We start from the raw sequence: 19644 nt of genomic DNA, 5'->3' as shown, positions 1-19644 counted from the left end.
CCTTCCAACTGGCTCTTCCAGCAACGGAAGCGGTCCCTGTCCCTTGTCACATGTACAAATCCGCGGTAATCGGACCCCCCGGAGTCCTTTGGCTCCAAGTTCTCTGACAACTCCTTGCACAGGGCCAACAGTGCTTGAACTGTACCAAGCAAACAATGATAGGAAACACAGAATTATATGGAAAGACACTTGTAGTAGAACAAGGGTGAACGGGCAAAGGCGCAAAATGGTTATCTCAGTGTGGCATGATTGGATCCGTTCCTGCAGGTCTCGCGGAAGGTATTGGGACCTGGTCGCTAACCCCGGCCAGGGCAAGACAGAGATAGGAATCTCCTAGATGATTGTCAGTTAATGCTCAGTAGTCAAATGGCGGGTATGGCTGACCTTAGCAGACTACATCAACCGATCTCTTCGTAGCCAAAGTCGTTCTCCTGAGATGATCTATAGAATACAGGATCGTGATGCCCAGGGCCATACTCTGGTGTCAGGGGCTCAGTCCATGGAGTGCTTGGAGTCCGCTTATCATGCCACTCCATGGGAATGTCCTCCGGTAGCCTGTGAGTGCACTAGGTACAGTCATAAGCGTGTTGAAACCCAAATTCGTCACCAGTGGATCACGTGCCTTGGTCTTCTTTTTCTTACAATTAGCGCAGGCGCCTCCTGGGCAATCTCTTACCGCCTTCGCGTGGGCCTTCCCCGCATCTGTCAAGGTTCTCGGTTTCCGAGGCTTGATTGTTCTAGGCTTCCTCTTGCGCTTTTTGGCGAGACCCTTGTTCGCAGCATCATCGTTGGCATGGACAGTCACTGGGCTATTGGGGGCGTTAGCTTCAGCTGACTTCCGGAGAGAAAACCTGGTCCTAGGCTGTCCTAAAAACGGAACGTCAAGACGGCCATTGTGAGGAGCAATACGCCTTGTGTCCTGGGTGGATAGCTGCCGGTTGGACGGGATCTCCTCTTCAGTTGGCCGTATGAAGTAATTCTTGGCCTCTTGAGGTCTCCAATCCGCGGTTAAACTGACATCTCTTTGGTAGGGGTGGTAGACTGAACCGCCATCTGTATGGGGGTGATTACCGCAATTGGCACAAAGGGTAGAGGGATCCAGATATGGAGAACTCAGAGCATCATTGAAGGAGGCAGACATCTGTGCAATTGGTGAGACATTTGGTCTCCAATCTGTGTTCGAGCCGTATGGGCTGATGGAATCCGGATACCGCTGTCTGGGATCTGAGATGGGTTCGCTTCTTGCATGCATGAGATCCGAGATCCCGCCCTCTTGGTTTCTACGTTGGGATCTTTCTTGGTATGCCCAGCCAACGGATCCGTAGCCGCTGGCAATAACTTGAGATAAAGCATTGCCAGAGTAAGCGTAGTACTTATCTGAGGTCTCCGGACTGGTGACAACGTATGGACTATGAAACGGGCTGACTCCGAGACCAGGCTGGAAACTAGGCACCTCCCCTCCGAGAGACCGTCTCCTAGTGTGGGATCCATGGTTTGTATGGACCAGAGAGGATAACATGGGCTTGTATTCATAAGCTTCGCGCCTCTCAGGTGGGTTATATGGCCGATCCTCATGAATAAACTCGCCACCAGTGTATCTTTGTGTTCTAGGTCCGGGATATCCATAGCCATACATGTCACACTGCTGCCTTTGATCCATGAGCCTCGCAAAGAATCCCGTGAATGACTTTGTAGAAATGAAGGAAGTAACTCCAGACGCCGGTATCATAAGTTCGATTGGGAAAAATGATGATGCCGGGAAGGACGATCCTCAATTGACTTCAAGTACGATTTCCTCTGGCATCCCTCAACTGGCAAGCCTCAGACCAAAGCACGTGGAAAGAATGGAAGTCCGGACGTGAGTTACGGCCCGATGGTAGACCGCCTAAGGACCGCCCTTTGACTCGAGAAGCATGAGATTTCCAAGGGATCCTGCCTTTCCCGGGACCAGGTAGAAGAGTCCTCGCGGAAGCGGCGCGGAAAGTCAGCAAAGCTGTTCAATGATCGATCCGGAAAGCAGGAAGGCAAGACCTCCAATTGGCGCTTGGTGATTGCAAAGATCCGACGCCTTGTCAGATCCGGTTAAGGTACTGTGATACCCAAGCGGAGCGTTTCTTGGTGCTCCCGTCTCCTTATGTGATTGTATCAGGCCTGTCCCTGGAGGTTTTCTCGTCCGGCTCTCCTTTTGCGCTGGCCGGATTTAGTCCTGACCTGGTGGCTAGAGTGCCTGCTCAGACTTTGGGCCGTCGTAACGTTAGATATATCTTTGTCTGGTTAGCTCGGAGGGTTTGGAGACCAAGGCTGGATTGGAACCAGGTGGCCAGCTACGCACAAGGTTCTCCTTGGGCCGGGGCAGTGTCCGACCAAAAAAAAACAATTGAGTTGTTGATGGAGTATACACCTGGGAGGATATCCAGTGGTACGGAAAGTTGAGAGAAAAGCGGGGGCCACCATTTCTACCTCGGATGATAAGTATCCAACTCACCGAAAGCATACCGAAAGTGCAGGCAAATTCAAGGCAGCAATTACTAGTAAATGATACACAACGCTATCACGGTGACATAGCGGCAAGTGTACACCATTCCCATGAGTGGTGAAGGTAGGATGTCAGAGAAATTGGCCATGATTGGCTCACTTGGCGATGTATAGGCATTGCTGCCCAAACTTAGCGGTCACTGCGGTCAGTGAACCGTCTGTTCGTTGGCCACGTGTAGCCGCTCTTCTGCACCCTCTTCCTTCACTCAAAGGTCAATTGGCTGTCAATAACTTCCTGCTTGCTCCTTGGTCTTGAAAGAGGGTCGAAGGGCTGCTGGAAGTGGAATGAAGGAGGGTTGGGGCGGCAGAGCCGCGCTTGGGATAGGTGAGATATCGTCTAGGTAGATGAGTAGAGTATAAAGAGGATCAATGCACATGGTTGTGGTTGTATGAGACAGTGCCCCTGCGCCTGCTGCGATACCGAGGTGAAAGAGTGTCGTTCCGTGGAGGTAGGTCCGTATCTCGAAGGGTCCACCCGGTCTGCGACTGCCGAAAGCTTGGCAACGGGCATCTTGCGGCCAATAATTCATTGGCCAGACCTTTCTTTTTTGAAGCAGTGTCTCTCGAAGAAGGCTACAAGCAGTACCTAGCATGAAAACGGTGAGTTCTTTACTTAATGATAACTTTGATTCGCCGATATCTTTCGAGTCAATGAAATCCCGAAGCAGGGAAGAGAAGTTGGCATTCGTCAATAATGTCAAGGATTACTCCTGCCAATTAGAGGAAACTATCGAAACTACCTATGACCGGCAGTCTCCAACTCCTCGCAAACAATCAATCATCGCGCCACGCACTGGACTCCTGCCTCACCAAGTTCACATCATCATTCGTGAATTGAAGATTACTGATTTTTATATTGCTCCTACTAATAGCCCGTTATACACATGTACACATGATACCTGCCAACTCTGCCAAACACGCGTGAGCCAAAACCACACGCCAACCCCCAATCGCCGTCCGACGTGTAAGACGGCGAGCGCGGAAAGGGAGGACGCAGGTCGAAGCAGCTAAGGTTAAGACGGCATTGAGCGAGGAACATGACGTAATGACGTCGAGAGAAGGGAAGTTATAGTCGAAGTGCGTTCAGACTTTCCCAGGACCTATCGCATCAATTAGTCTTTGATCGACATTGCAGTGGCAGCAATGGACATGAGCGCATGCTGCCTACCATTGCTCTAGACCTGGGACATAGCGGGCCCACCTCTTCGGATGCCGCGCATGCCCGTTGTCGTCCCACCACCCCTTGCCGACAGCCCCGAGAACACCAAGCTTCCCAGGAACGCGGCGAAACCGAACCAGAGAAACGCAGTCGCCGCTTGAGCTTCTTGGCACCTCTTTGTATCGTTGTTTGATCCTCGAGTGACCTCGTTGGTCGTGATATAATTCTATGGCCAACGGTCAGCATACGTTCGAGATCGCTTCCTTGCTCTTTGCCCCTCGTGCTTACCTGGTTGTGGCAGCTGTGCACGTTGAGGTAACCGGCAAGCGCGATACCACCAACGAGGAAGAAGAGGGTGTTGAGTGCATCCGCTGCGATCATGAAGAATGGCGAGATGGCGAAGGTCTCGCTGATGGTCCCCGCAATGAGGTAGAATAGCGACAGCATGCCGAAGACGGAAACGAACATGACATAGTTGACGATTGATGGATTGCCGCCGTGTGCATCAGCGATCATGTTTCCGACGAGCGCCATTATGAGAAGAGTCCAGAGGAACTGTGTGGAGAAGGATTCAGTCAGTACTTAGATCGTAGTGCGATTGCGACTATGGGTGACTGTGAGTGATGGTGGGTTGGCGCTCACCTGGAGTCCTCGAAGGGACAAATTGATTATCGATGCCATTGTGGAGGATGTAGGTGGATTTTGATGACGAGAAGGAAGGCTTCAGATGAAGGCAATGTCGGAGGCGATTTCGAAGGAGACGTTGAAGAGGTAGAGACGGGTGGGAGACGTTGGTAATATATGCGCTGGTTGGAGCTGTCGGCAGCGTGCCGGAAGCTCGAGGATTTTGACATCAGATGATGACGGAAGACGCCGACTTTTTTTCATCTTACGTCAGCGGCAAATTCCCGGAGCTTGCTCATAAATCTTGATTGAGGTACGGAGGTCTGCACCAAAAGTCCTGCACCCGCCAAGACTCTAACGCCCCATCCAAAGGGCTACCTGGACGAATGCGCTTGAAGTTCTTCGGAATGGCACCTAGCCCCAGCCAAATTTCGGGGCTTCATGCCCCTATCAAGCCTGAAAGAAGTACCTAAAGTCCCATCTATGTGCTGTTGGAAGATATTTCTAGGCTCCCCCTCTACAGGGTCGCTTTCCGAAACTAGGGTTAGGGCTACCACTAGCGCGGGAGCAGGACTTTTGGTGCAGACCTCCGTAACTCCGTAGGAGCCGTCGGTGCATATTCCGGAATCTTGGCCCGGATGGAATTCTACTCTTTACAATGGAGAAGAAAACAAAAAGTGGGTAGAGGAACACGTCATGATGGAAAACATGATGGAATTTAAAAGCACGTGATATGACTGCTTGGTACGAGTAAGCGATACGAAAACGAGATGTTTCCGCAGGCATAGCAATTGCCACTGTTCGTCTGGGCGAATTTACCTAGGCCATTTTGCATCGAGTATCGATCCATCGGTGATCTACATACTTTACTCCATATACCTAATTACAACTCTCAAAAGCTCATATTTACCGGCGGCTCCACCACAAGCGTCCGAACCCTCTCTCCTGCAGTTCACGTTTGGCCGCTCCATCCATCGTCACTCCCTCGCCTTCACTCGTAGAGCTACCGCTACTGACCTGTTTGGCCCTTGACCCATTGCCAACGAATCTGAGCAGTAATGTCATGGCGAACGCACTCAGTATGGACAAGCAAAGAATGCCAACCATAACCAGCGTGCTCTTCCGATACTGCTTCCTCCCAGGCTGGCTGTCTGCCGGCCAGCCGGTAAAGAGGGCGTACGTGGTCAGGATCGATCCCAGGTTCCCCAGTCCGGATACCAGTGCGGAAGCAGCCGCGACGCCGACTTCGCCGTGACGGGGCTGGAAGATCTCGTTGGTCCATGTCATGGTGATGGGGACCGTTGGTCCGAGTCCGAAACCGACCATCAACAGACCGCCGTACCGTGGCCAGGGATTGGCTTCGCTGCCTCCGTAGGTGGTCAGGAGTAGTCCTGCGATCTGGATGCAGACGGGTACGCTGAAGAATAGCGCACGGTGGTGGTGGAAGCGATCCGAGAAAGGCGTGACTAGAAGGATGGCGATGAGATCCATCTGTGTTGGATCAGCAGGAGTCACATCCACGTCAATATGGAGTGAACTTACAATCCAGATTGGTGCGGTCAGCAAACTGAGATCGATGCTTGTCAGTTTGGAATTCGTGGACTGGATGATGACCGTAGCATAATTCTGAACGCCTATACCCACGCCAACCACTCCAAAGTACATGAGCAGAAGCGGCCATACCCGCCAGTCGATGACTACGTGCCATAGATCCTTCACACCCCAGCGAGATCGATGATACACCCGGGTCAAATCACGATAATGGATCAACGCATCCTCACCCGTCAAAGCAGGCCTGCTTTGCGGGATCCATTTGTGCCAGCCACTCCGGTCCGGGACTTCTCCTGGTGGTAAGGGCCGGTCTGGAAGCCACCATAGCAAGCTGAAGCCTACGAGGATCCCCACAAGACCGTAGAGCAGAAACATCCATTGGAAGCCCACGAGACCTCCTAGCCCGTCCATCTTCTGGAATCCGGCCGACACCAGACCAACTACGGCGGCTGAGACCTGAGCGGCAGTGAAGTACTGACCGATTCGTTTGCCGGTGCGTGATGGTGGGTAGAAGAGGGTTAGATAGTAGGCCATGCCGGGCCACATCCCTGCGATTACGATGCCGAGGAGCAACCGCAGAAGGTACAAGCTCCAGGCAGCTTTCATCGCAGCCATGCAGCTCCCTATGATGCCGACACCGATCACGATCCGGCTCATCCAGACCCGGGGGCTCAGTCGCGTCATGATGAGGTTGGACGGAAAGTCGAAAATGACGTAGCAGACGTAGAACAGCGCCAGACCCGTAGAGACCTGCTTCGGCGTCAAGTGCAGGACCTCTTCCAGGTCGTGGTGCTGCGCCTCGTTCATGGTCTGCGCGAGACCGACGTTCGATCTGATGGCGGAGCACAGGAAGTAGAGCACCCAGAAAGCTGGGAGCGGTCAGTTCCGGCGTGGGGGAGGGAGGCTCCGGTGGATACATGCCTGGGATGATTCGGTGGTCGAGCTTCCTGGTTGCAATGGACGATCAATTGAGGTTTTCAATATCAACATTTGGCCTTAGCAGAGCTCACCTGTAGACCTTCTCGATCCTTTCGATATCAACGGTCTCGATCCCGGCCTCGGGATCCTCCCCCACCAGGCCGGAAGAAAGCTGGCCCACCGTCGGAGCCTTCTCCTCCATAATTTGAGGCTTGCGAATGGGTAGAGTTTTTCGTTTGTCTTTGTTTTCTAAAACATAGATAGAAAGGATAGAATTTCCGATCGTCAGCCGATCCACTGCAACGATCCAATCTGCCCGGGAAACCGGGGGAAAATTCTAGGGTAGAAGAGGATCGATGACTCGCCTGCCCCCGCTGTAAGTACACAATCAGTCGCATATGCACGAGGCACTGATTTCGGTCAAGCGGGCGACATGGGAAAATAGGGAACTATCACTATTACTCAACGGCGATACCGGAGACTTGCGGGAAACCGTTGCGCTGCGGGGACCTAAGATTAATTATTATAAAAGAGGTTTGACCGAAAATTCAAAATGAATTGGCCCTTTTTTCCCCCTTTTTTCCCGGGGCCTTTTCTTATTCCCCCCCGCGGCGACATTTGCATCACGGGTACGTATACGATTTACGAGTGCTGTCGCTTCCTCTTCACGACCTCCTGTACGTAGGATTTTGGCGTCTGCTGGATTATGGATCGGTAGTGACGTCGATGGAGGAAGGGGAGCTGGCTGCTTGGCCCCCCCCTGTGCTGCCGCGTCCGAAACGAGGCAGGTGGTGCCGGGTGGAGACGGCCGTTGCCGCTGGAGGGTTTTTCTTCTTCGGGGCTGGCGGGGCTGCGAATGGCTGCCCGGAAAGTGGACGATATGTGAATGCTGCATCGGATTGGCGTAATGGCATTGGGGATCGTTGTGCATTCTTTTGGAATGAGGCTTTTCTGTTGTGTGAGGAATGTAGATGCCTTACGAGTGATGTATGGCCTTGTGCAGGGATTGAGACGTGGCGATGATGGATGATGGTACTATTTGCAATGAATAATCTACAAGATTGTTTTCCCCAGCCCTCAGAGTGCAAAAGGGGTATTTAGCAATCACTCAACCCAACACCATCCCATCTCTCTTCCCACAGCACTCGTTCGAGATATACGTAATATTACAAGGACACTGATAAGGCTCGCCCCGTCCATCCAGATACCGCGATGAAGGAATCATCTCTACCACTGATCCCCGTAATCGCCAGCGCCAGCACCAGGCAGACCGAAACGGGCGCAACGGGGTCCAAACCCAGCGTCTTTGCATCCTGCGCCGAGGGAATGGCGCAGAAGCAGTCGTCCTCGGCGTCACCCGGCCCGCAGTCGGAGGGGGCGCTGCAGTACTGGCCGCATGTTGTCAAGTTGTGCGAAGATGCTGGTGGATCCGCATCCGCGACGATCAATGTTGCGTTGGGCGGAGCGCGCGGGATCGGGCCCAGGAGATCCGTAGGCCAGGTCGCGGGACAGAATTGCTTGCCGTCGGGACCACAGGTACCTGCCGGGGGGGGTCGGCGAGAGGCGGTTCGACGGCGGTTGAGGAGGGAGGATCTGCATCTCGCCCTGCTGGGAATCTGTGGCGCCGAGCGTCACGGGAGCCGTCGCCGTGTTGGGCGAAGGATTGGCCGGCGACTCTGTTCCAGAGTACGGAATTGAAAACGTCCGCCGCGGGGCCCTTTTTTCTGCGGGACCCCGTTACAGGCACACAATGGCCAGCAATAGGTGCGGATTGCGGCGGCGAAGAAGAAGTTGGGGCCGTTGAAGGTCCAGTCGTGCCGCGGGGTGAGTTCGTCGGAGAAGAAGACCGTTTTGGAAACACCGCCGCCGGGCAGATCGGAGCGGTGGCAGTATCCTCCGGCATTTGCGCCACTGGACAGAGGATGTGGTGAGCGAGGGCTGGAAACTCATGTGGGCGTGAGGGAGTGGAGCACTAACCTGTTGCCGCCGGAGAATTGCACTGCGCACAGCTCCTGCAAGGTGCTGAAGTCGGAAACCCGGTAAGGCGAGGGGAACGGAAATCTGGGCAGGGTACCATGGCATTCAATCTCATTTTCGGCATTCATGCTTGAATAAGTGAAGCGAGGGTGAGTGTTGAATTTGTCCTCGGTATAAGCCAGCTGGCTCAGAGTCTGTAGTTCGTAGACTTGGACATCGCTCGTACCAGCTGTTCCCTTGTGCGAAATCTGCGGTGCATCGACCGTGCTGCCAGGCTCCGCCGATCCCAAATTCGTGGTCCAAGCCACGTCAAAATCATCGACTATCTCGACCTGCAGCTCGTACGTCTGATCAGACTCCCAGACGTTTGTATTCGGGACTGCTCTCGGCTGGGCTGCGTTAGGTCCCAAGTTGTAGTTGCAAAAGCAGCGGTAGGAGCATCCTAACATGATGCGGGGGTTCGCCAGAACCGGATTGATTTGTGCGGCCGCGCTTAGGTCGAAAACCACTTGGTTGGAATAGCGGCCCCATTGGCATCCAGCCACCGACATGTTGGCCGGGTGGACCACCGCCGAACTGCGTCTTGGCGCAAAGCTGCTGCATGCTGACGGTGTTGGGGTTGAAGCCCGCGCTGATGGGTAAGTCCAAGTCATATTTGTCTCCGACACACGTTATGTTATTGGTTGGGTCGGCATTGGCTGGATCGAGGTTGTCAGTTTGAGAGGAGGATAAGCTTGCATCATCAGCATTGGCCGCAGCAGGTGATGAACTTCCAACGTCGATTAGATTAAGATTGTCTATCGCAGAGAGTGAGCTTCCAGTATTGCCTGCTGAAGCGTAAGGGGCGTAAACGACAAGGAAACAAGAAGTAAAGAATGCAAGATACTCCGATATAGAGGGAAGACCGCGGGAAGTTGGTATCATGTCCAAGTACCCTGAGATCATTGAATAAGTATGAATTGCACAGCGGCGTAGTAAAAGAGTGATGCCTTGATAGTTCGATCATGACGCCGGAACAGCTGGTTCAAATGAAAAAATTATCCATACCCCGGGCTTTGACGCACCAGTGTTGCAGCTATTGAACCAGCAGCTGAAGCCTAAGAGTGTTTTTGTCCATACTCCCGGGTTTTACCCAACCGTGTTGCAGCTGTCAAAGCGGCTCTGTTCAAATGAAAAAATTCTCCATACGGCGCTGTGGAGCCAAGAGTGTTGCAGTGAAACCCGCTGAAACCTTTTGGGGAACTTTGTTGACGTGTTTCATTCTTGTATCCTTTCTGGCATCTGAGTTTCGTTTGTTGGAATTGAGACGGTAAGCAACGAAGCACGACGGTCAGATCGAGCGAAGAAGAATCCGGTGTGATTGAGACGATGGAGGTCAAAGCACCACGGCAAAGTGCTATTATAGAAAGCCTGATTTCTGTCGAGCCTTTGTAGTCCACTTCGATTGAGTCTTGTATGCGAGATTCGTTTATTGCTACGAACGTGAAATCTTGGTGTGAAGTGGAATTCAGCGCTTGTTGGGTAAAAGAGGGGCTGCCCGAAAGAATCTGGAAGAAAGGGGGAAGGGCTGCATGCAATTTGGTTTGACTTGGTCGGTCCAACGTTTTGGACCCAAGTCTCCTTAATATAACCCAGCCGCGGAGCATTCTTTGGGGTTTTTGAAAAAATTTTTTTATTTTTTTTTTTTTGGAAATTATTTCTCTTAATGCTATGCCGTTGGCGCGACATCATGGGGTGGAGGGGGAACTTTTGCGAGTGGTAAATGGAGGTCAAAGCACCACGGCAAAGGCTATCATGAAAGCCGATTTGTCGAGCCTTTTAGTCCACTTCGATTGAGTCTTGTATGCGAGACTCGTTTTGCTCGCGTGAAACTTGTGTGTGGTTTTGTTGGGGCTGCCCGAAAGAATCTGGAAGAAAGGGGAAGGCGGTTTTTTTTTTTTTTTTTTTTTTTCCCTTTTTTTTCCCCAATTTCTTTTTTATTTCCCCCCCCCGGGGGGGGTTTTTTGGGCGGATGTCGCTACGATGGCAAACATCGTGAACTATGCGATCCTCTTCGACGTATGATCGTTTTATGTCTGGAGCGTTTCAGATCCTCAGAGACGCCATCCTCCAAACCCTGGCAGCCGTAAGTATTGGAGAAACCTTTCGGAAACGAATAGCCTGCTTTGGACTTGGTATATGAATCACTTTACTTGAGTAGCGCTTGAAGTTTGCGATTGATGGAGAACGGTGCTTTGTAGAGGTGGACTGCAAAGGTATTAGTAGTAATAGGAAGACGTGAATGACGAAGAGGCGTGAGAATCTTTTCAAATCTATCATGCGGTCTATACTTATCTCGTCTGGCTGGCTGGCATTGAATGTTCCACGTCTTCAAATGGCAAAAAGAGGAATAGGAACCTAGAGTCGCCACAGCCAAAAGTGGAAAACCTTCGTAAGGCTTTGCGACCAAACGACCCAAAAATCATGATCGCCTCTATATCTCAATTCTAGGAACGAGCAAACTCCGTTTGTAGCTAACGCCGCCGGTTTCACCACTAATACTGCTGCTGACCACCCAAATCGCGGCCATAACTCTAATAATGCCGCTCGTCGCCCATGTATCATGTATAGTCGCTCTTCTACCCGCGGAACGACTCGTAGCGGTTAAGAGCGATATCCGACGAGTGAGAAGAGTTGGCGTTGAGGGCGAGGCGTCGTTTCTTAGCGCCGAAGAAGACAACGAGGGCGGTGATGACCAGGATCGTGACGGCGAGAACGGCGACGACAACGGCGCCGGTATTAGAGTCTGCAAGAACAAAGCCGCTGGTTCAAGGGGCATATCAGTGGGATTCGTGCTTCGCGGAGTGCCATGGAAGCGCTCAGTAGGGCGTGGAGGAGGAAGAGGGGGGCAAAGTCGAGGGAGCTTACAGCACGGCATTGACCATTCCGAGCAGGACGACTGATCTTCCAGACCAGAGATGCAAATGAGAGACCGTGGTGCGCTGTCCAAGCTTCTTGTAATTACGGTGGTGGGAATAGCCGAAATAGATCTGGGGGAGTAGCACGGCGACGGCAATGATGCCTAGGATCTGATGCGTCTGGTTGAAAGAGGCGTATTCGGGATCCAAGACGCTCAAGCTAATTGCGCAGATCAGGCCGACGAGACAGATCGCGCTGGCGGCCACCTGGAGCATCCAGTGGAACTTGAACGAGCCGAACCACCGCAGGAGGATCACCCCGAGGGGAAATAGGAGGAAGAAGGAGCCGGCGAGACCGATGGCATGGATGACGACCAAAGCGGAGAAAGCACTTGACAATGGTTTGGTGTTCACGTTGGATGTTCCGGAGATGTTGGGAGCGGTCGTTGGTGAGTCGGATCGGGCGGCCGTCATGTCCGCAAAGAAGTTTCCTGTGGGGAGAGTTCAGTCATGACAGGCAATGATTGGCATGCATCACCCGTGCATTACCTACCATTATTTGCGTGTTGGTTAAAGTTGGCGGATTGGGAAGCAGACACCAAAGAGTCTCCCGGCCCAACTGCCCAGATCCATGGCTGCTTGGTCGAATTCACGTCTATGGAGCTGCCCGAAGACCACTTGGTACAATTGTAGCATACTACATTGGCTGTCATGGTAGAGTTCTGGATGGTCGTAGACAAGACGACGAGATCGATGTCGTTGGTAGCTTCTGGCGTGTTATGACCGCTGGCAGGAGGATGAGTAGGATGATACAACCTGATCTGAGGTTCCAACTCACTGGGCAGTTCTAACGCTAACGGTGACACCTATTGGATTTGGTTGGTTAGTTTGGCCAAACATGGTTACTGAGTATCTACCACTTACTTACCATTGTCTTTGCCAGATGCGTATATAACAAACATCAACGATCCGTCCATCCGAGTGCCTGAACCGACCGCACCCCAGCCAGCAGCCTGGGGGGCGGACAATTGAAAAAGAAGATTTGTGGAAGATGAATTTGGCGCACTGGAGACAGCGAAGCCTATCTTGGAAGAGGAGTCGTAGAACTGCGCATCACTGGCGAGGGCAGAAGGTGGTAAAGCTGGGGAAATTAGATCAGCTTTGTCTTCCTCTCCAATCGCCCTCATTCATCCCAATGGTTTTAGTGAGGCTTACTGAGGAAACGCAAAAGCGTTAGGGCAATAAATGAAAATACCCGGCTGCATGCGCTAGATTGGAGGTCATGATGCATCGTGTTGGAGAGGAAATGCAGACAAACAAAAAGCGATATGCTAGATTAGGAACTCTCAGTTACAATCGTGTGAAAAATGAGTAAAGTATCATGTCATTTATTGAAAAGAAGAGGGAAAGGGATAGGAAGGGCGGTGCTGACAGCGCTAGGTGTGCAGATTCGACCAATCAGAGAGGCGCCATTGTCAGCTTTGCCAGGAACAGCCGCTTTCGCATTACTATAATCATGAATCAAGATATACTATGCCACACTTTGCTTTTCCTCTCGCCTTGCATCTGCCATTCCTTGACGTAAAGACGTCAACCATGGAAGGCCATGTTTCTCCTCGGACGATGTCGCCAATTACAAGGTTCAATTGCTTATTAGACGTTGCATTTGACCACCCACATTACGTGGACTGTCGTCTCTTCACGTTGCTGAAGTCATAATGGATCTTGGTACGCTGCACTTACGGCGAAAAGGCAACTCGACGGTGCCTGAAAATGTCCATCTTGCTGGCGGTGCCGAGTCAAATTTGGGAAGAGTGAGAGGATAAGAGGCCCATCCAGCACAAAATCCAGCAGCGCCCATCGAAACGGATGAGAACATGGACGCGCTGATCGAAAACAGTGCGTAGCCTGGGCTAGATCACAAGTTGCAGCCACGGTTTAGGATGAGGCTGCTGGATGTCAGATATATAGTGGCACCAGTGGGAAAAGAAGCATTTTTCTCTATATGCACTCAAAGATCATTTGATTCTTGAGACCTGATATCCGCGCCATTACGGTGTAAAAAATAGCTTGGTCATAGCTACATCTCCATTGCAGATGACGAACATCAATGCTGTCTTGCATTCTAGCACTTCCTTGACGCCTGTATCCATCCGAGAGTGCCCGAGAAGTCCCACCCTTTCAATCGGGCCTGACTTGACTGCCTGAAGTAGCCCCAAATGTCAACTCCAAATTCGGTTCAATACCCAACTCTGATCCTTCAGCGTCTTCCTTCCTCGCATTCCACTTTGTGTTTTTCTTAATACTATTCTCTGCCTAATGAGCTCTCTGCCTATGTTCATTGGCTGTGGCTCTCTCCAGAAGCTCTTCTGCCGATCTATCGGGGATAAATCTTTCCAATCGATAATCGTATGAAATAGAGGGGGAAGTCGGAAGAAAAAAGGTGGTGGAAAGATTGATAGCAGTCATTTCATAAGAAGAGCCAGAATGAGCAGCGCACCGCTTTCCTTTATACCCGTCACGCCCGCCATGTCCCAGATCATCTGGTTGGGACTGTAGCTAGCGGAAGCGATGGCGCGCGCAAGTTCTTCCATGTACCTCGGTACCGCTCGAGGCGCCAAGACCACACTCTAAGCAAAAAGGAGCAAGTCTTGCCGAGCCATTACTTTGGGTGGAGATTCATCGCCGTCATTGTCCATTTTCCCTCTCGATACCCAATTCCTGATTTAGTTCGCCTGAATGTTCGCTCGGACTGTGCATAGAGCATTGCTCAGGCCCGTCGCCGTTGCCAGCCGCCGCAGCGTAGCAACATTAGAAGGAAATCCTTACATCGTACGTCTACCAATCTGTACCCAGCATCTCATACTCACAGTTTGACCAGTATGTCTTTCCAGACGACCGATCAATCAACAGCCATATTCTATCTCTTCTCTCCTACGCTCCTCCCAGAGCCGAGCTTGCGGTCGGCACCACTACCAAGCTTCCCCCAACACCAGACTCGTTCACCGAGAACCACAGATTTCTCGACATCCTGCAATCCGTCATTGCACAGCATGCATGTGAGGATGTGAACGTCATATCGCAAGCACAAGCAATGGCCTCAACCTCCGGCTCAAGTCTCGGCTCCGGCGGAGCTTTCTTCCCACAGCAGCAGCAGAAGAGACGGGGGACAGCGTACGGCGGCGGCGGCGGGACTGGGGGGGACGGCGCTGGGGGAGCGAGTAGCCAGGGTGGTGCTGGTGGCGGTGGACGGGGTGGCTATATCCACGTCTACGACGAGAGGCATCCACCAGACTTCGGTCGGATACCGGACCCCGAGGATATCTTTGGAAGCCTTGAGGTGGATGGGGAGGGGAAGTTTGTCGATGGACATGGGAGGTATCAGAGTTCTGGGAGCTATAGGGTTGTTACAAGAGATGGCTTGTGAGTTCAATGTCTGCCCTGACCGAACCATGGTTGACGAAGATCCAGCTTGGGTCTAAGTCCTTTTCTACGACAAAAGCTGGTAGAGAGACTGAAGCTGGAGGATGCTAATTTGAGGTGACTATGTGGCATTGGACAAACGCATCGAACGTGCAAGAGGATCTTTCACAGCAATTCTTGATATCAGTGGCTTCGAGGGCCTCGGAGCGGCGCCCGGCCAACACTCTTCTCAACAGCATATTCGCTTCCACATCGCTCCATCTAAAGCCTTCACGTGGGCTCGTTAGGAAATCCCGGACATCCAACGCTCTTTCCCCAAGCTAAGGCTAGGATAATTCTGCCACCACCAAAGTCGGATGTTGTGCGGCTAATGATTTGAAAGATACAACGAGTTCGTCTCGATTGTATAGATCTTGATGAGCAGTGCTGGCTCGAGTGTGGAGATGCCTCCGAAATCCCACGCCTTTCTGCTTCGAGATCTCTCAGTGGGCCAACCAGCAGCTATGTGGAGATCCTATCTCCGAGGATGCAGCATCTTCGAACCATCAATCTGGTATACAGTAGCCAAGGGTACGAGGTAGATTCTACACCATTGATGAAAATGAAACCGATGCCCAGCCAATATTCTTTCCCAATGGACATCATGATCATCAAGCCAATAGCCATTCTTCAAGCCTTTCTATGCTAGATGCGGTAAACCATTCCTGGTTGGGCGATATTTAGGACTCCCTGTGACATTCACCAAGGGAAGCGACTGTTGAGGCATTCAGATAAGGGCATGAACCTTGTAGGGCCGTTAAAAGGTCGATGAATTTCGGTTCGAAAGACTTGAACCATTGAGGCTCCCATGTCTGATGCCAGCGCCATGGTATGGGATGAGTGGAAGTGCAGGTAGACCGCCTCTCCAGGCTACGTACAAGCTTTGCATGCACCACTTCCCACGTCCATCCCAGGATTTAGCGTGTGCAAACCCGTTTTCCAATTTCTTGGCATCACCAATCGTTCCTTCGTCCACCGTAGATCTAGTTCCAAGAGAAACCTCCACCTACTACTTGACTTATGACAACTACCCGTTTATTGTTATGAAAGTAGGAAGTTGGAATAAGAAGATATATATGGGTTTTGCAGACGCTAAATGGGTTCACTGCTAAGGTACTTTAGGCCCCGGGAGCCACAGGTATCTGCCGACATTAGCGGCTAAGGTACTTACCTTAAATATTGTAGGGGTAGCTCCAGCCACAGGGCACACTTATCAACTAACTTGAAAGTGACTCGACTTTCCCATTCATCTTCAACGCACTTTACCCATCACGCATATTTCCCTTACCTCTCCGCCTCACCACAACCTTGCTCAAATCCTATCAAACTTTCTCTATCGCTATTTTGGATATCTTTCCCACCACACACCGACTTTCATACGTCAATTCGGAAATCTTCGCTCTCGACACCGGTCAATAGACACAGACTTCCGTACCCTCACCTTCCGCGACCTTCCCCATTCCCAACCACCCAGAATTCATTCTGACCACAAAAGAAAGCTGTATGAGGCTATACACAATAACCAAACTCCCTCCTGAACCCCATCTTCGGAAAACAAATTGGCAACCTCTCCGGGCAATACATCTACCTTCCCCTCGACTGTTTGGTGAAAAGATAGTTTCGGCATATTCAGAGAGCGAGAGACCGAAGCGCTGTGTCCAAACACTCGCCTGAGGCTCGTAATCGCGAACTCGAGCGGAGCTCTACAACCTTCATACCTACAACATTGGTACTGAGTGGTACAACGAGATGGCCTCTACTTTCGACGATGAGGAGCTCTCCATGTCACTCTCTGGGCCTGCAGCAGAACGTCGCAATCAACGACATGCGGCCAGACCCAGGACAGACTCTCATCAAGCTGCTAGCCGAGTAGCCAAGATCCCTGCCGACCGTCGCATTGCCCAGCAAATAGGTGCATATGACGTCGTACGGACACTAGGTGAAGGGTCCTTTGGCAAAGTCAAGCTGGCGACCCACCGCTTCACCAAACAAGAGGTGGCGCTCAAGATCATATCGCGCAAGAAGCTTATATCAAGGGACATGGCGGGGAGAGTTGAAAGAGAGATTCAATACCTGCAACTGCTAAGACATCCGCATATCATCAAACTGTATGAACATCTAGGTTTCCATGGGAAAGAGAGACAGTAGCTGACCGTTACAGTTACACCGTCATCACAAGCCCCACAGACATCATCATGGTACTCGAATACGCTGGGGGAGAACTCTTTGATTACCTTGTCAAGCATGGAAAAATGGCAGAGACCAAGGCTCGTCGGTTTTTTCAACAAATCGTCTGTGCCGTGGAGTACTGCCACCGGCATAAGATCGTCCATAGAGACTTGAAGCCAGAGAATCTCCTGCTCGATTCTGACCTCAACGTCAAAATTGCCGACTTTGGGTTGAGCAATATCATGACGGATGGCAACTTCTTGAAGACCAGCTGTGGTAGCCCCAACTATGCGGCGCCTGAGGTGATCTCGGGGAAGCTGTATGCTGGGCCAGAGGTGGACGTCTGGAGCTGCGGTGTCATACTTTACGTTTTGTTGGTCGGCCGCCTGCCATTCGATGACGATTTAATTCCGGCACTCTTCAAGAAAATCGCCACCGGCTCGTACCAGACGCCGCCCTTTGTATCTTCTGGGGCGAAGCATATTATCCATAAGATGCTAAAAGTCAACCCGGTTCAGCGCATTAGCATTCCAGACATCCGCCAGGATCCATGGTTTAATGAAGGTCTCGAGGATTACTTGAAGCAGCCTGTCGAGGAATTCATCGACACAGGAGTTGATCCAAATAAGGCCATAGATCCGCGAAAATTGGCACCTGGAAAGCCGCCGGCCGTGCAGGAACAGATTCATGAGTCTGTGATCGGTAAATTGGGGAAAACAATGGGTTACGCCAAGGACGATGTACAGGATGCACTTGGCAAGGATGAGCCAAATGCGATCAAAGACGCGTACTTGATCGTGAGAGAAAATCAGATCATGCAGACAAACCGTAAGTAGTACCTTCCCTTCGACGTCCTGCAGGTTGTCAGCATCAGATGATTTAGTCGAGGGGTGACTAAGTAATTGCCCCAACAGCGAATCTCACGCATGCCCAAAATCTAGGCTTCCTCGCAACCTCACCACCAGCATGGAATTCGACATCACACCAATTCTCTTCGCCAATGGCTGAGGCTGCCCAGTCAAACTTTAACAGCTTCCCCACCCGTAAAAATTATCAGCAGCTACGTGAAGCTCAGCTGGACTCAGCTACCGCATCGGCAGGCACTGAGCCTAACTCCTCTACCCAAGAGACTGCTGTCGACACGACTCGTGAAGAGGCACTGGAAAAGCCATATGTCAGCAAGATTGGTATCCTAACTACGAGTCTACCTATGTACCACAATCAAATTATGGAAATGCGACGGGCGGATCAACGCCGTAGGCGTGCAGAAGAACGAGGCGAGGCTCTCGAGCTTGAGGGAATGGACAAGCTTTCCAGAATGTCACTCGATGTCGATAGCCGTGAGCAGACTAGTGAGGAGCAAGCTGAGACTGCTCGGCGTCTGAAACCACACTCTCGGTCCACCATTCAGCTTCAGACAATCACTGCCAACGCCTCCAAAGATCCCACGGGGGTCCTCATCACTGCTCCCAAGACAAAGGGTAATCGCACCAAATGGCAATTTGGCATTCGAAGTAAAAGCGAGCCACTAGACGCAATCAAGTGTCTTTACAAGGCATTGGGTTCAATGGGGGACTGCCAATGGCAAGTTGCGGAACCTCAACAGAACAAGCCTCGCGATGGTGCTCCTTACCCTGTCAACGTTGCTGGAGCCACTCATCTTACCGCGGCCGAATCTACGCTTTCTGAGAGTCCTGAGAAAGACAAGCACCATATACGTGGTGGCCATCGCGCTGCCGTCAACGATCCTTCAGATTCTAGTGGGGATGATGCCGCCGCTTCCGAAAGCGACCGCACTGAAGCCCGACCTTCCTATGAGGACGACTCCGACAGCGAGAACGATGATGATGTCGATATCAACCATTTTCCTCCGGGCTACATACCCAAAGATCCTTGGTGTATCCATGTCCGTTGGGAGAAAAAGGGCATGTCCCCACCCGGCGTGATCAACTCCAATTCTGCACAAAGCAGCCGCATCGACCTCAACAGCAACGATGGATCAGGCCGACGCGGTAGTGTTACGCTTGGTAGCCTGAGCTCGGCAGCCGGATCTGCGACCAGCGTTGCCGGCATAGAGCATATCATCGACAACTTCGACAACACTGCCTGTTTCGTCTACCTGGACCTTCAGATCTACGTCCTGGAGCTAGAAACCTACTTGGTAGACTTTAAGTGTGCCGGGTACGAGTCCATTATTGGAGAACATAAGACGGTGAACAAGAAGGGTGAGGAGATCACGGAATTCATTGGGTCTGGATATAGGGTTGCAGACAAGGACGTTACCAGTCCTCAACCATTCCTCGATCTCGCCAACAGACTCGTCATACACCTTGCGAGGGGCGGAGGATAGAA

At 51.7% G+C, this 19644-nt stretch overlaps 8 protein-coding genes across 8 annotated transcripts; 3 read left to right on the top strand and 5 right to left on the bottom strand.

The window, feature by feature from the left end:
* Positions 1–484: 484 nt before the first annotated feature.
* HO173_007537 (uncharacterized protein) lies at positions 485–1729 on the bottom strand (the record flags this gene model as incomplete). Its single annotated transcript, XM_037309440.1, has 1 exon — positions 485–1729. The coding sequence occupies one exon, from the start codon at positions 1727–1729 to the stop codon at positions 485–487; it is 1245 nt and encodes a 414-aa protein (XP_037163519.1).
* A 1981-nt stretch (positions 1730–3710) lies between these two features.
* Positions 3711–4375, bottom strand: HO173_007536 (uncharacterized protein; the record flags this gene model as incomplete). Its single annotated transcript, XM_037309439.1, has 3 exons — positions 3711–3920; positions 3983–4249; positions 4337–4375. The coding sequence occupies 3 exons, from the start codon at positions 4373–4375 to the stop codon at positions 3711–3713; spliced, it is 516 nt and encodes a 171-aa protein (XP_037163518.1).
* Positions 4376–5224: 849 nt separating this feature from the next.
* On the bottom strand, positions 5225–6989 carry HO173_007535 (uncharacterized protein; the record flags this gene model as incomplete). The annotated part of the gene is made up of 4 exons (XM_037309438.1): positions 5225–5809; positions 5861–6738; positions 6791–6816; positions 6880–6989. The coding sequence occupies 4 exons, from the start codon at positions 6987–6989 to the stop codon at positions 5225–5227; spliced, it is 1599 nt and encodes a 532-aa protein (XP_037163517.1).
* An 817-nt stretch (positions 6990–7806) lies between these two features.
* HO173_007534 (uncharacterized protein) lies at positions 7807–8485 on the top strand (the record flags this gene model as incomplete). Its single annotated transcript, XM_037309437.1, has 2 exons — positions 7807–7819; positions 7992–8485. The coding sequence occupies 2 exons, from the start codon at positions 7807–7809 to the stop codon at positions 8483–8485; spliced, it is 507 nt and encodes a 168-aa protein (XP_037163516.1).
* Positions 8486–8733: 248 nt separating this feature from the next.
* Positions 8734–9709, bottom strand: HO173_007533 (uncharacterized protein; the record flags this gene model as incomplete). Its single annotated transcript, XM_037309436.1, has 2 exons — positions 8734–9153; positions 9212–9709. The coding sequence occupies 2 exons, from the start codon at positions 9707–9709 to the stop codon at positions 8734–8736; spliced, it is 918 nt and encodes a 305-aa protein (XP_037163515.1).
* A 1673-nt stretch (positions 9710–11382) lies between these two features.
* Positions 11383–12952, bottom strand: HO173_007532 (uncharacterized protein; the record flags this gene model as incomplete). Its single annotated transcript, XM_037309435.1, has 6 exons — positions 11383–11566; positions 11672–12152; positions 12215–12447; positions 12500–12527; positions 12590–12802; positions 12877–12952. 6 exons carry the CDS (start codon positions 12950–12952, stop codon positions 11383–11385), a joined length of 1215 nt encoding a protein of 404 aa, XP_037163514.1.
* A 1448-nt stretch (positions 12953–14400) lies between these two features.
* On the top strand, positions 14401–15205 carry HO173_007531 (uncharacterized protein; the record flags this gene model as incomplete). Its single annotated transcript, XM_037309434.1, has 3 exons — positions 14401–14493; positions 14543–15084; positions 15133–15205. The coding sequence occupies 3 exons, from the start codon at positions 14401–14403 to the stop codon at positions 15203–15205; spliced, it is 708 nt and encodes a 235-aa protein (XP_037163513.1).
* A 1667-nt stretch (positions 15206–16872) lies between these two features.
* Positions 16873–19642, top strand: HO173_007530 (uncharacterized protein; the record flags this gene model as incomplete). Its single annotated transcript, XM_037309433.1, has 3 exons — positions 16873–17231; positions 17285–18120; positions 18207–19642. The coding sequence occupies 3 exons, from the start codon at positions 16873–16875 to the stop codon at positions 19640–19642; spliced, it is 2631 nt and encodes an 876-aa protein (XP_037163512.1).
* Between the last annotated feature and the right edge of the window lie 2 nt (positions 19643–19644).

The sequence above is a fragment of the Letharia columbiana genome (assembly GCF_014066305.1).
Source record: "Letharia columbiana isolate WasteWater2 chromosome Unknown Sc0000025_s0, whole genome shotgun sequence".
Taxonomy (NCBI): Eukaryota; Fungi; Ascomycota; class Lecanoromycetes; order Lecanorales; family Parmeliaceae; genus Letharia; species Letharia columbiana.
This window is presented reverse-complemented; position numbering and strand designations above follow the sequence as displayed.